This window comes from Penicillium alfredii (assembly GCF_028826965.1).
Source record: "Penicillium alfredii strain IBT 34128 chromosome Unknown utg000007l_segment0_segment0, whole genome shotgun sequence".
Taxonomy (NCBI): domain Eukaryota; kingdom Fungi; phylum Ascomycota; class Eurotiomycetes; order Eurotiales; family Aspergillaceae; genus Penicillium; species Penicillium alfredii.
The window spans coordinates 2,685,499-2,699,624 of NW_026622704.1; the positions used below are offsets into that span (position 1 = coordinate 2,685,499).

At 54.4% G+C, this 14,126-nt stretch overlaps 7 protein-coding genes across 7 annotated transcripts; 1 reads left to right on the forward strand and 6 right to left on the reverse strand.

Annotated features, from left to right (window-relative positions):
• Positions 1-168: 168 nt before the first annotated feature.
• NUU61_005663 (uncharacterized protein) lies at positions 169-1,051 on the reverse strand (the record flags this gene model as incomplete). Its single annotated transcript, XM_056656245.1, has 2 exons — positions 169-580; positions 657-1,051. The coding sequence occupies 2 exons, from the start codon at positions 1,049-1,051 to the stop codon at positions 169-171; spliced, it is 807 nt and encodes a 268-aa protein (XP_056511858.1).
• A 1,169-nt stretch (positions 1,052-2,220) lies between these two features.
• NUU61_005664 (phosphotransferase enzyme family protein) lies at positions 2,221-2,517 on the reverse strand (the record flags this gene model as incomplete). Its single annotated transcript, XM_056656246.1, has 1 exon — positions 2,221-2,517. The coding sequence occupies one exon, from the start codon at positions 2,515-2,517 to the stop codon at positions 2,221-2,223; it is 297 nt and encodes a 98-aa protein (XP_056511859.1).
• Positions 2,518-2,756: 239 nt separating this feature from the next.
• NUU61_005665 (phosphotransferase family protein) lies at positions 2,757-3,288 on the reverse strand (the record flags this gene model as incomplete). Its single annotated transcript, XM_056656247.1, has 2 exons — positions 2,757-3,206; positions 3,235-3,288. 2 exons carry the CDS (start codon positions 3,286-3,288, stop codon positions 2,757-2,759), a joined length of 504 nt encoding a protein of 167 aa, XP_056511860.1.
• Positions 3,289-3,879: 591 nt separating this feature from the next.
• On the reverse strand, positions 3,880-5,116 carry NUU61_005666 (J domain-containing protein; the record flags this gene model as incomplete). Its single annotated transcript, XM_056656248.1, has 3 exons — positions 3,880-4,377; positions 4,443-4,967; positions 5,036-5,116. The coding sequence occupies 3 exons, from the start codon at positions 5,114-5,116 to the stop codon at positions 3,880-3,882; spliced, it is 1,104 nt and encodes a 367-aa protein (XP_056511861.1).
• Positions 5,117-5,360: 244 nt separating this feature from the next.
• On the forward strand, positions 5,361-6,566 carry NUU61_005667 (DNA-directed RNA polymerase I subunit RPA43; the record flags this gene model as incomplete). Its single annotated transcript, XM_056656249.1, has 1 exon — positions 5,361-6,566. The coding sequence occupies one exon, from the start codon at positions 5,361-5,363 to the stop codon at positions 6,564-6,566; it is 1,206 nt and encodes a 401-aa protein (XP_056511862.1).
• Positions 6,567-6,762: 196 nt separating this feature from the next.
• nfr1 (putative AIF-like mitochondrial oxidoreductase (Nfrl)) lies at positions 6,763-8,649 on the reverse strand (the record flags this gene model as incomplete). Its single annotated transcript, XM_056656250.1, has 3 exons — positions 6,763-8,035; positions 8,133-8,325; positions 8,424-8,649. 3 exons carry the CDS (start codon positions 8,647-8,649, stop codon positions 6,763-6,765), a joined length of 1,692 nt encoding a protein of 563 aa, XP_056511863.1.
• Positions 8,650-9,399: 750 nt separating this feature from the next.
• On the reverse strand, positions 9,400-13,476 carry NUU61_005669 (uncharacterized protein; the record flags this gene model as incomplete). Its single annotated transcript, XM_056656251.1, has 2 exons — positions 9,400-10,741; positions 10,793-13,476. The coding sequence occupies 2 exons, from the start codon at positions 13,474-13,476 to the stop codon at positions 9,400-9,402; spliced, it is 4,026 nt and encodes a 1,341-aa protein (XP_056511864.1).
• Positions 13,477-14,126: the final 650 nt, after the last annotated feature.

Genomic DNA, 14,126 nt, shown 5'->3' on the forward strand with positions numbered 1-14,126 from the left:
CTGAAGGAGGCCATGATTCGATTCCCATTCCTTTGTCCACGGATAGTCCAGTTCCTGCAACGCCATCCCAGAACCTGACAAGTAACATACCTTCAGAAGACATGAAAAGAAAGGTAAACAAGAAAGCGCGACACATAAGAATAATATACAATATAAGGTCATGTGGCCTCAAGCTGCCATAGCAATGGCCGGTGATGAGGGTTCGATTGGATTTGAAGGGCCGGGGGTGACATCCCCGTCGCCAGAGTTGCTTTTCTCACTGGTGACAACGCTGCTACCATTGACTGTGTCCGGGCCGGGAGGTGCCAGGGTGGGCTTGGTGTCACTGTCACCACTTTCGAGGGCAGCCACCTTGCCGTTGACAGGCTCTTCCAGCTTGGATGATCTGAAGCTGTGCCAGGCAGGCAGCTGCCACAAGACACCCGTAAAGCTTCGCAACTGCAGGGGCTTGCGCTCCCACTTGCGGCAGGGGGCACCGGTGCGGTCGAGGGCCCGCAGACCAGCATTGATGGCACCGGTGTTGGCCTTGGGGCCGAGTCGCTGTCCAGCAGGCAGTTTTGATGCATCGGCTCCCTCCTCTCTGTGATGATGTGAGCTCAACTAGATCTTCCTTACAGAAAAAAAAATCATCGCCGATGTGGAATGTTTTTACTTACAGGCGAGGCCGCTTCTTGGGGCCGGGTCTTCCCCTTGACCGAGCACCTGGTTCGGTCTGACCATTTGCTCTCTTGTTTCCTGGCTTCGGACCCGGAACTCCCTTCCGGCGCGGTGTGTCAGCTGGAGTTGCCCCGGTGGCGGGGGTCGAGTTGGCATCGGCATCAGAGCCATTGCCGGCCGACGAGGGCCGCGCTGCCGGGGCTTCGGCAGACGAGGCCGGCGAGGAGCGTTCCGGGTTCTTGGTGTCGACGCGGTGTTGGGGCGTGTTTTTGGTGTCGTGGCTGCCGAACTGTTGGAGCGCGTGTGCCGACACCTTCAGGACCACGACCATGGAGTTGTTGGCATTGTTCTTCGGGCCTTTGGAGCGACCGTTGCCGGGGCCTGCAGCAGGCATGATGAATTGCGGTCGAGGATCAAGGGTCGAGTCGAAGTGGAGGTGTGAGGATGGGTTAAGGGTAGTTGAGGGTAAGCGGGTGACGGTGGACGATGATGTAGGGAGGCGATTCCCAGGTGATCGTGACGTGTCCGCCCGTCCGGCTCAGCTCGAGTTTGTTAGGGTGCAGCGAGAGTCTCAAGGGTCGTCGAGGGTGGAGCAAGCATAGTCTGATGGAAATGGGAAGGGTAATGGGAGGGGGAAGAGAGAAGGTGGAGGGGGGAGAGGGAAGGAGATGGGAGAGAGTAAGGGGCAAAAAAAGGGATCGTGGATCGCATCTCGTCTAACTCGTTGAATAATTAACGTGGTTGAAGGTGAAGCAGCGAGGGCAAGTTCCGGGCGTGACCATACCATACGCGTGGCTTTGTACCTTTCGTATGGGGTCTCCATACTGAAGGTACCTGGGGCCTTCATACTTGCCCAAGTTGCCCCGATGTGTACATGGCCTCGAAGAAATCTTTTCTTTTCTTTTACTCTTTCGAAGAGAAATATGTGTATTGTATTGAACTGAATGGTGTAGATATTCTTATATTATTACTGTCATTCGACTTTTCTACAGTAAACATGATCCGTACACATTCCCAATACACTCCAAACCCGATGATGGATCATTCCACAATCCCGCAGTCTCCCGAAACCAACCTGAGTTTTCCGTGCGAGTTTTTCTGTGACTCGTCTACTCGTCACGACCTTCGACTTGTACCTCATCTGCTTTGTCAAGGTGTTCGCCGACGAAGCCATCGCATAAACTAACGGCAACTGTCGCAGAAACAACGCCTGCTATCCTCATAACACAATCACCAGTCATTTGGGTCTCCGTCCTTCTACTAGATGGCTGACCGAATTGCTCCTCTTCGTACTCGACCGGGGTATCCAGACCCAAAGTGGCAGACTACTCACGAAGCTGATCGAGCTTGTGTCGTACAAATTGCTCTCGGTCTCGATATGTAGTGGAACATCCGACGTCAATTGATGGACTCGTTCTGCGATGGACGCCCTCGGCCCCCAGCAATATTCATCCAATAAATCCCAGTAAATCAGATCCACCGACGAGACCAGGCGAATTTGTTGCGGATGGACTCACGCATGCACTGAGAAAGGTGGATTGATCCTGTTGTGGTTCCTTGGACTTATTCCCTTTGCTGTAAAGCCTGTAGGAATACCTCCGCTTTAGGAAGAAACTCTGCAAGGAAATCACCGGCACCCTTTTTGTCAATGATTGTGTGTGGCCGGTCGAGGAGCAGCCACCATGGAATGCTGCCGGCGAATTGTGCAGGAGCAGCGTAACAGAATTCCCAGTCAACGACCCCAGTGACTTGGAGCGAGTCATTCACCAGCACATTACCAGGGCACAGGTCGTCGCAGAACAACTTGAACGGCCCGTAGTTGTCGGTCCGGTCAATGAAGTTCAACGCCGCGGCCTTCATCAAATGGCGACATGCATACTTCTCACGGCAATCGACGTCATCATAAATGCTATTCTACTGCTGCTCCAAATGAGACGATTGCAAGTCGAGGAGCGATGCAATATAATCAGTCGAGCTAGAATAAACTCGGGATGAAAACATGCTTTCCTTCAATCCACAAGTGCGCATGAGTTCGTTCATTTCGAGGGTCAGCGGTCGGCTGTCCACCGAGAGGCCTTTGCCCAGAACTTCCGATTGAATCAAAGTCGAGAGCCCAGAGCTCTAGCAGAATTCCCGCCATTTGTCCATAGATGGTTCGCAAGATCTGCTGGCCGATGATCGGATTGAGTGTTTTTTCTTTGACAGGCGTCACCCTCTTTGCGGAGAAGGTCCGACATCTTTTTCCCTTCGATCCAGGTCATGATGAGGAAAGATCCCAAGCCCGTCGGATTCTCACTCGCGGCCCCATAGGCAATGACGCGGGGCACGGGAATCGAGGTATTATTTGCAACATACTGCATAAGGAGGGCCTCTCGGCAGACTTTTTCGTCCAAGATCATGGATTTCCCCGGCAAGGGGAACCGGATCAGCCAGTCCTCGGCACCATCGTCCCAGTATAGGCGGAAGCTAAAGTTGAAGGAGCCACAGTGCATTGAGTGGAGGAGACAGTCATCCCGGTGTCGATAACGGCTCGTCGGCTCACAGATTCCCTGGGAAGGAGGTTGAACAGAGCTTCACCCAGTCTTGCTTTAGCTTGTCAAACTCGTCCAGGCTTATATCGTCAAAATCCATGTTTTGAATTGGATCTTTGCAATGGTTATGTCGATTTATCATCTGTCCATGTGGTGAGCATGCCAGTTGACCAGATGGATGTTCCCTAGGTACCTTGATATGTGCTCCAGGAAATATCTGGTCAGTATAGACCGTAAGTTTAGAGAAAGAATGGAATAAAATTTTGATGATGAGATAGGAGGGAAAAGGAGGTGTCAGCTCAAGGGACTGGGGGAAGCTGGGGGGAGAGAGAATGCATTATGGCCGAGTGCAGCTCTACCGGGCTCTTTCTGGGCGCCTAAATTAGACGAGAGAACGAGAAACACCCCGGGTCATGAAAGACACGATAACACATTAAATGGCATATGAAATGGAATATACAGGTCTACGCCAACTACAATGCTAAACAACGCAATGATAGCTACGAATGTATACTTCTGGGCTCACAATGATAATAATGAAAAGGCTATAGATGTTATAAGCATTTGGGAGATAATATGTAAATGCCATCGTTTTATAGAAAATCCACAAGCCCTATCAAGTACACAAGTGTCGAGGGAAGACTACGGTCGGGTCTACGTACTATACACAACACATCAGGCCAACTCTTCTCTAGTCTGTCCGACTTTCACCCTCGGTCTTGGACCGTTCCAGAACCCGCTCCACTGCCCGCTGCACTTCTGGGCTGGAGCGCACTCCGCCGAGGATTAAGCCCTCTTTCATGCCACGGCGCAAGGTCGACACGCTCTCGCGGTCACCGCGGAACGGCGCCTGGCCTAGGTGCAGCATCCGCGTGGCTTCGCGCTCAGCTGCGCGTGTCACATTCAGCAGCTGGGTACACTGCTGCAGGGTCTTGACAGACACCTTGTCGCCGGCACTATCGGAGTTATTCGCATCGGCCGGAGCGATCTGCGAGATGAAGATGTGTAGGGTGATGGACGCGCGACGGGCTAGAGTCAAGATTTGGAACGGGAGGAGGTAGAAAGATTGCTCGGGAAGCCAGGCGCGAATCTCCTCAGGGAGATAGGTGATTGGCATAAACACCGCTTGTGGTTGAGTGATCAAGGCGATCTCGAGGCCGAGCAGGGCGGCAAAGGTATAGAAGCGCCACTAGAGCAAAGTCAGCTTATTTTTTGTCTTCTTGTCTCTTTCCCCAATTCCTCTCCAAGACTCACATAGCGTCCCCAGTTCGCCCACCATAGCCAATTCAACGCCACCATCACGATGAACCCGCCAACATACTGCGGCACAATCGTGCGGGTCAACGCCGTCATGATAAAATCACGCGCGGTCTTCTGTTCGCCCCAACTGTTCATGTCCGGTCCAAACCGGTCGTACGCGAATCTCTTCACTGGATCCACAAGAGTCTCCTGGGCCCGGCGCAGGTACAAAAAGTAAGCCTCGGACCCGGAGTCCAGGCCGATCTTATCGGGGTGGTGCTGGGCGGCCAGCCGGCGGAACCGCGACCGGATCGAGCGTTCGTCGGAGAAAGGCGATACCCCCAGGACCTGGTAGAGGTCACCGGCGCGCTGGATCTGGTGAAAGGTCTCGTAGAGGGTGTAGAGGAGGTAGCTGGTGATTACGAAGATGAAGATGCGACGGCGGTGTCGTTCGTACCGCGCGGATTGCGGGAGCGGCCGAGGCTCGCCGGCACGAATAGTGATCCCATAGTACACGCTCTGGAGAAAGCTCGTTGCATACTGTCGATCACCATAAGCTTGAATGTCTATTATGCGAATAAACAAGACACTTCCGCGGATCCACTCACATTGGGAAGCACCGACCACCCCAGGAGGGGAAGAAACGAGGATGCAGCAGACTGCAATTGATCAAAGTCACTTTGCGACATTCTTGCAAAGATATTTGACAAGTTCTTCTTCGCCTGCCACCTGGCGATTACCACGGTCTTGTGGCCCCCAAAGTGCTAGACGCCATTTGGCCCCCTCCGCTCACCGCCTGTCTCCACCGCCTTCTATTTGGGACAAATCAAAATGGGGAAAAAAAAAAAGTCGACGAAGTACGAAAAGGAAACCCCAACTTTTGGACTCAATCCCAACCTGACAGCTCTGCGAGAGCGTTCAATTGCGTCCACCATGGCCGTCGACGCAATGGACATTGATACCTCCCCGGCCCGGACTGTGGACGAGCGCAAGCGCAAGCACAAGAATAAGGATGCAACGCCGTCGAAGAAGCGCAAGCAAACGGAGACACTGAAGTCGAGTGCCAGCTCGAAAAGCAAAAAGGGCGCCACGGACACGACATCGACCGAGCCCAAGACCGAGCCGGATTCGCCGTTCACGCTTACCACGGCCACAATCTACCTGCCCCTCTCGCCCATCTCCATCTCGCCGACGCATGCGCTAGCCTCGCTGCTCGCGGAGCATCTCTCGCCGCTGCTCCTGACCTACTTCCCGCCGCTGAAGGGCATTGTCCTGGCATACTCGAATGCATCCATCTCCAGCCGACCGCCCTCATCGACGGGCCGGCCGTCGTCCGACCCGAACCCTCAGCCGCTGACTCTCGCGACCACCGCCGACGAGTACGGTGTGCTGTATGTGTATCTAACGGCGACCTTCCTCGTCTTCCGCCCAAAGCGCGGCCAAACCCTCGAGGGGTTGGTCAACGTGCAGTCCGAGGGCTTTCTGGGCGCCGTCGTCCTCAATCTTTTCTCTGTTGGCATTGAGCGCAAACGCCTGCCCAAGAACTGGACGTGGGTTCCACCGGGCGACGAAGATGAAGAAGGAGAGTCCGCGGGCAGGGCATCTGCGAAAAAGAGCGCCCCGACTACCGACGATGAGTCGGGCGAGGACCGCGAGCCGGCCGGCTTCGACGCCGACAAGGAGCATTTCCAGCCCACCGCGTTAGCAGAGGAAATTACTATCGGCGGTGACGACAAAAACGATGACGACTCGGCCACGGGCTATTTTCAGTCCGTCTCGGGGCACCGGGTGCGTGGATCTGTGCGGTTCCGCGTCGTGGACGTCGATGTCATCCCGGGCACGGATCGCGATCGAGGCTTTTTGAGTATTGAAGGCACGATGCTCTCCCCCGCGGAAGAGGAGTCTGTTTTGGAGGCCGAGCGCCAGGGCCGGTCCTTCCCGCCGTCACTCTACATCCCGCCTAGGGGTGTGACGCGCATTGTGCCCTTGGCCCCGCCGGCCGAGCACAATGTCTCTGTCGTGGACATCGAGGCTCCGAGCGAAGGGAAGGAAAAGGATAAGAAGAAGAAGACCAAGGACGGTAAAGACAAAAAGGACAAGAAGTCCAAGTCCAAGAAGAAAGAAAAGGTCCACGGTTAGACTGGAAGAGAGTCTATCAACTACATCCTCGGTGGGCGTTCCGGTTTCTCTTTAATATTTTCTTTTTCTGTTGATGTCAAATGTGTATATGTCAATTGCCAGAATCCATATGCTATATCACTTGTGTTCTTTTCCCTCAGTATCTTCCAACTTCCACCCCATCTCCCATCTCCTATCTCACCCATCTTTCACACTATCACACTCTCACACTCTGAGGAACGCCAACCTGCAGCACATCCACACCGTCCACAATCTGTTTCTTGCCGGGCATGTTCCCACGACGCATCAACTCTGCCGACTTGGTCATGACCGGGTCCATGCCCATGGTCGCGACAGCAACCACCGTGTCCCCCCTACAGTAATACGCAACAAACTTGGCGTTCTCAGGCTCCCCATGGAGCAACACATCATCATACCCATTCACCGGGTTTCCGCAGTACCGCAACTGAGCGCCTACAGCCGACCAGAAGATCGGGATGAAAGCCTTGGGCGGCAGGGATGCAAGCGGAGCATGGCGCGCATGCACAATAGCGCGGGCAACGCCGCGGCCAGAGTTCTGGGCGACGTTCCAGTGCTCGATGCGGACGGGCGAGCCACCAGCGCTGAGGTCTGCGCCGGGCCCGCGGTACGGATAGGTGGCGATGTCGCCGACGGCGAAAACGGTGTCGTCGAGGCCCGGCACGGAGAAGTGGGTGTCTGTGCGGAGGGAACCGTCTTTCTCAAGCGTCACGGCCGCGTTCTGGCGCAGGAAGTCAGTGGCGGGCCGTACGCCGACGCCGAGAATCACCAGGTCTGCGGGGAGCACAGTCCCGTCCTGGAGGTGTACGGCGCCCACAGACTTGGGGTTGGCTTCGGCAGCAGTGGCCTTGCTAACGCCGGCGTTTAGCTGGAACGACACGCCGTTCTTTTCTAGGTTGCGCTGGAAAATGCGCCCGACCTCGACGCCCATCACGCGCTCCATGGGCGCGGCCTCCATGCCGACGATCGTGACCGAGTGGTCCTTGGACAGCGCATTGCCGACCTCCATGCCAATGAAGGAACTGCCGATCACGACGATCTTCTTCGGTTTTTCGGGACCAGCGGCAGCCAGAATGGCCTGGACATCGGCTATTCCACGCAGCGTGAAGATGTTTTCAAGCTCGCCGGTCTTGAACCCCGGCAGAGGGAGTGTGCGCGGCACGCCGCCAGTGGCGAGCACGAGCCTTGTGTAGGGGAAGGACTTCCCGGACTTTGTGGAGACGGATTTCGCCTGGAAGTCGACGCCGGTTACTTCGTCTGAGATGGTTTCGATCGCTGCGGTGGTGTACCATTCCCGTGGTCGCCATTGAATCTTGGACGCGTCTGTGATCAGAGCCTTGGAGAGCTTGGTGCGGTCGATGATGAGGTATGGCTCGCGCGATATGATAGTAATCTGGCCCGGGTATTTCAACTCGCGAAGAGCCTGAATGACACCGAGTGTGCCGCTTCCTCTGGTGGATGTTAGTGACACTTGCTATCACCCAGCACAATGCTGTCATGCGATAAGGGGAAGCTTTGGAAAAAGAAAAGAAAAGGGTAAAAGCTCACCCTCCGACGATGACAACCCGCTCCTCTGGCTTCGACACACTGCACTGGACCACGGGATTCCTCTGCCCAGCCTTGATATCGGTCTCGGTGCCTCGAATATACACAGCACCATCCTTTTCAAAGACGTCGAACTTATTCAAAGCATTTGGCGCAGGAGCATCCTCAACATCTCCGCTACCAATATTGAAGCAAGCTATTCAATGCCCATACCGTCAGCGTCCATTCATTCATAGTCTTTTTCTTCTGGGGCTCCTTGTGATTGAACAAAAGCTGACACAAGATAACTCTTACCTCCATGCCAGGGACAAGTAATCCGACCATCCGGCGCCACGACGCCCAGTTTCATCGGCGCACCATAATGTGTACAGCGCGGACTCATGGCATGGACCTGGCCATCGAACTTGAGGACCAGCACCCTGCCATCGGGGATACCTTCGACCTCGCATTCGAGTTTCTCCATGGGCTGGAGATCCGCGAACGAGGCGATATCCTTAAGCTTGTATTCTTGGGTGGCCATGGTGCGTGTGGAGAGACTGCGGGCGGGGTTGGCGGGGTGGAAGATGAGTTGCAAGGGAGGATACACAGATACAGCTATGGGTGATGCGGAAATAGATGGTGTTCTGGTGGCAGAGGATGAGAAGGTGGAGAATGACGAAGATACAAAAGAAAGAGAGGGATGGCTACCGCAGGCGCACGAGCAGCCTGGGTGATTGCGACAGCCACACCGATAACTCCGGGGCTGGGATGCGTTGGATGGCACTCGGGGGACACGGATTGGGAGGCGACGCCGGAGACTGCGGAGCATTATCGAGGGAAAACTAGGATGATCGATGATCGAGCTCCAGGGCACTCTTTACTGAGTCCATTGGATTCTCTCCGGGCTTGTCGTTCACGTCATCTCGAGGGAATCGACTTCGCGATCTTGTAGTGTATGCAAATGACATCACGCTGATCATCGCTGTCCGCCAATCAACGCTGACGTTTTGTCAGATGATCTCCAAGTTTCTTGCCTCAGGAATAAACATCTATCGAAAAGAATATATCAATAGAAGAAAAAGAAGCGGATCTCAAGCTCAAATAATACTTATTAATCCACTCGATTTCATGCCGTAACTCATTGAATTGACTTGAGAAAATATCCGCTAAACGAACGACTATGCCACCCATACATACAGCATCAAAGATACATACAATCCCTACAACAGTAATAAGTACCAGTACCTACTCGTAGGTACTTTTGGTGTAGATATCGACCCCACCAATTAACTCAGAACTTCCGCGACCATGGCTTCTTCCGCTGAGTCTGCGGGCTGATACTCACCTCAGTCATGCGCTGCACCTTCCCTGAAGAAGCCCGGGTCTGTCGCCCCGATGATCGCGGGAGGGTATCCTGGTCTGCACCCGGCTTGGAAACCCACCCCGACTCCCCGGAGCTCTGCGACTGTTCCGGCTCTGGGTTGGTGTGTGCTGGGTGCGAGGAAGCCTCCGGACTGGCAGTCAAGTCCACGACTTCAGATGTCTGGGAGGCATTGGGCTGGGAGGCAGAACCTAAATCCCGAGAGCGAAGAGATCGTTTCAAACGGGTGGAGGCCGGGGGCGACTCGGTCTCCATTGCTGCCGATTTCTGGGACTGAGGCTCTGCTTGGCCGCTCCTGGGTGGTTGACCTGAATGCGAGGCCTGTGATGATTCGCGTGAAGAACCCAGGTCGAGGTTGTGGTCCATATTGTAGTCGTCTTGGTCCTGGTCCTTATCCTGATCTTCCTCCTTGTCCTCGTCTTCGTTGTCTTCATCCTCTTCATCCTCACTTTCGTCTTCATTGTCATCTTCCTCACGCTCGTAATCCTCATCGTCCTCTTCATCTTCATCTCCTTCCTGGTCATCTCCCCCTACTGGACCATTCTTCAACATATCGAGAATATTCTCCCATGAGTCTGGAGCTTGGACCGAGCTCCCTTCGACGCTGGGGCTTTTCTCGACACCCCTTGCGGATGGAGACATCCCCGAGCCAGAGACTTCCGGCCGTTGAATCGGGGACAGTAGTGAGTCAGGTCGGGAAACGTCCTCTGCTGAATCGGCAAAAGGGGCAGGCTGGTCATCAACGACCCGGCGATCGTGCTGTTGATGCTCAGGAGATAGTTCAACGCCAGACTGATTGACGGACGCAAAGGACAGCGCAGAGAAGTCTTGATTGGAATTGTCTGCCAGACCGGACTGTAGTTCTCCGATCAAGGTATGGCCATCGAGATTATTTCCATCGAGGGTACGTCCTTCAAAATTGCTCTCTTCGATTTCGTCTTCGACCTGAGGCTCTGGGCTATCGTGTGCCACAGATCGAGCCGAGTGAAACCCGGAGAAAGACGGCGAGGGCACTGTGAAGATGCCGCTGCGCTCATCGTGTCCGTTCTGAGCTTGCGTCTGCGGGAGTCTCACCCCGCCAGGGGTTTGCTGGGGGGACGCGGTATTTGACGCCCGCGCGAAAGACTCGCGAGGCGTCTGGAGCTGGTTGTCGTCAGTCACAACGGTGATGAAGGTGGTTTCATCAAGATCCATGTCGGCAGGCGGAGCTGCTAGTTGGCCGTTCGGCATGAAGTCCTGGATTACAGAAACACTAGGGGACAGGTAAGCGCACAGAAACCACAACCAAACTCAATGCACTGACATGCTACCTTCTTCCGTATTGTCCCCACCCGCCATTTCGGCATCCACAGGCCCTGGCGCAGGTCGGAGAAGCTTAGGGTCGCTGAGCTCCGCAAAGGTGAGATCGCGATAGCCGTCGTCTTCTTCTTCGTCGTCCTCGAGCCCTGGCATTTCAAACCCGCTGTACTGACGGGGCTCGTCATCATCTGGATCGACAGCGTCATCCTTGGGCTTTCGGTGACGCTGTGCGAGTCGTACATTGAGCATGCCGTGATCCAGAATGGCGTGGATCTCAGCCACACGATATTCGGACATCTGGGGCTGCCAGTTGGTAGCCTTGGACATGTCGAGCTGTCGGAAGGCAATGATTGCCCCAACCTTTGCATCGCTATCGGTCAAATCCGGTACAGAATCCAAGTCACTGGGCAGAGCAGGAAGATCATCCGGGACATCCGTGGCCGTCGCCTTGTGGTCCTCCGCAGTTGGGGCCTTGTTGGTTTCCGGCTCAGGATCATCGTAGTTGAGTTGAATATCACCATCATCGTAGCCTCCATTTCCATCTTCGTACTCGTCTTGCTCTTCTTCATTGCCATAGTAGACCTGGGCTCTCTGCTTTCTCTTCCGCTTCTTGCCCCAGCCCTTGCGCTGTCGGATGATTGCATCGGCATCCGAGTCCCAGCGTTGTTCGAAGGGGAAGGGAGGCGCGCTCAATTCGATGTCGTCAAAGACGCACTCGGTAGCCCGGATGACCAACTTGTTCTCCCAATCCACGTCCGACTCACTGTCCTCCTCGACCGGTTGCGTGTCCACTGTCTTCTTCCGAGGCTGAACAGTACTAGCCTGGGCAGCAAACTTTCGCCGTGTCTCGTCTTCATCTTCTTTGGTGCGTGGCGTTCGCATGCCAAGAGATCCGAACAGCATCCGTCGAGAGCTGGCGATATCCAAAGTCCGTCGGTTAGCAAGTTCATTGTTGTACTTGTCGGCGTCAGCTGCTTCTTCGGAGAAAGCCGCCTCCATTGCAGCAGCTTGATGCGGCGGGACATTTTCCTTCTCCGAAGTCTCGTCCACATCGACACCACCAGATGCCAGGTCCCGGAGAAGCTTTTGACGCTTGGCTTCGAACTCCCTCTGCTCTTGTTCCTTCTTGTACGTCTTGCTCGGGGCACTAACAACAAAGCTCGATTCCTCGGGGATATACCAGCCTCCGTTAGAATTTTCCCACGAGCGCAGGGCCGCAAAGTCGGCCTCCGCTGGTAAAGCACCGAGCTCCTTCAGCTTCGAGAGACGGCGGCGAAGCTTGTACCGATTGTTGCTTTTTCGCGTCCGCACTGATCCTTGACCGGGTGGATTCATGATAGATCGCTTCTTCTGGGAACGCAGAGAAACTTCTTCCTCTTCTGACTCCGACGAGGATTCTTCCGAGGAATCGTCTGAATCAGATGACGAATCGGACGACTCATCCTCTTCCGAGGAGTCATCCTCAGATGAGGCATCACTGGAGTCAGTAGACGAGGGCGAGGACGATTTGGGCGATTTGGGTGTTTTAGAGGTTGACGGTGTCTCCACAGCACTCTCATCAGATTCCGGCAGGTCAGGCATATCTTCGTCACCCTTGTTGAACCTCACGGCCTTAGAGGTCCTCGGCGACGTTTCGTCTCCGCGAGACCGTTTGCTAGAAAGAGATGAAGCCCCAACCAGTGACCCTCTGCGTAGAGTATCGGCCGACGACGGTCGCTTGGCTGTAGACGTAGAGCGCAAGGTGGGCCCACTCGCTGTTCTCCTAATGTCGATAAACTGGGATGCAGGCTCTTCGAAATCCTCCTTAAGAGCTTGGAGTTCGCTCTCCAATTCATCCTCTTCCGGCTCAAATTCAGCCGCGTCGCTGTCAGTCTCCGCATCATGGTCAATGGGGTGGCGGATGACGGTTCCCAGATCGGACTCCTCGTGCTCCGCCGGCAAGATCGACAGTTCTTTTCCAAATCCAGCGTCACCAGGCGGCACCCAGTCGCCATCGCCTTCTTCGTCAGCGTTCGGGTCAGCGGGTGGATAGTCCAGAGTCTGATCCCAGCCCGAGAAAATAGTGCGACGCTTCTTTCTAGGTGGAATAGAAACTCCAGGTCGCGCGGAAGTCGTCCGTTTCAGAAACGGTGACCCAAACGGGACACCATCGACGAGATGCTTGCCCTCGGCCGTAATCTGGTGACGGCCACAGATTCGCCGCGCTCGAAGGTCCGACAGCTGCAGGGCACGGATTCTAGATACAGCATGCAAAGTCAGTAAAATCGTCAATGTCGCGTCCTGGAATCGGGCGCGCGAGTTACTCCCACCTCTCTCCAGAGGGATCCACACGTACATAACTTCATCGCCATCGCGAAGGATTCCATCCACTTCCATAAAATGCAGACATTCCGAGCCGCCGACCTCGACGACATAATCCTCCAAGCCCCACTGTCCACTGTATTCGGGATCAAACATGCTCGGTTCGGTCTCGAGCGGCACTACCTCGTTCACGTCCTCCAGGAGCTGTGCAATTGTGTATCCGCCGTTCGCGAAAGCAATATTCGGTGTGCGTGAGGCTGCGATGGCCGAGGCCGAGGCTGCGCGATGGACTCCATATTCGCCCAGCGCAGAGGTTGCCGAGGTGGTTGTCCAGAGAATGCGCGTGATGGGCAGGCCATGACGCGAGATAATGAGGTGAAGGCGCATAATGAGGAAGAATTTAAAGGATATTTTAAACCATTTAGCCGAGAGAAAGCGCGAGAGCTGTGGTTTTGAAGCTGTTGTTCAGCTTCTGGGGTTGAGAACGTGGTTCGGGGGTGCAGTGGTCGGAGTGGCGTATGAGTCGTGTTCTTCGATTGAAATAAAACTATAAACGTTTATGGCGATTGGCACATGACTATTTGATTGGACATCCCCCGAATTGAGTCCAAGGCGCAGTGATGTCGTCGCAGCTGCCAACAAAGAAAAGAACGAAGCTCAAAACGTGGAGATGGACGGTTGGCGCTAACCGTATTAGGGTTGATGCCTCGGGCACCTAGCGTAGATCTGTAAACAATGAAGACGAAGATACAAGAAGTAATTGTCTCTTCATAGGGATTAATTGTGAAAAACTGTCTGAATAATCTATCCTGATATATGAATTGCAAATGACGCAGAAGAGGTGTCCAAATCCGACTGGAAGGAGAGTTGAAGATTGAAACATTACGCACGAACATGAAGAAAACATGCCATGATGCAAACTGTCACCGAAAATCACTGTCTCGGTATTTACATCATAATGTAAATTATTAAAATATGCATTATGCCGTTGAAGAAAAGAGACGCGACCTGACTCCGCGCAAAAATGGGCCAAGGAT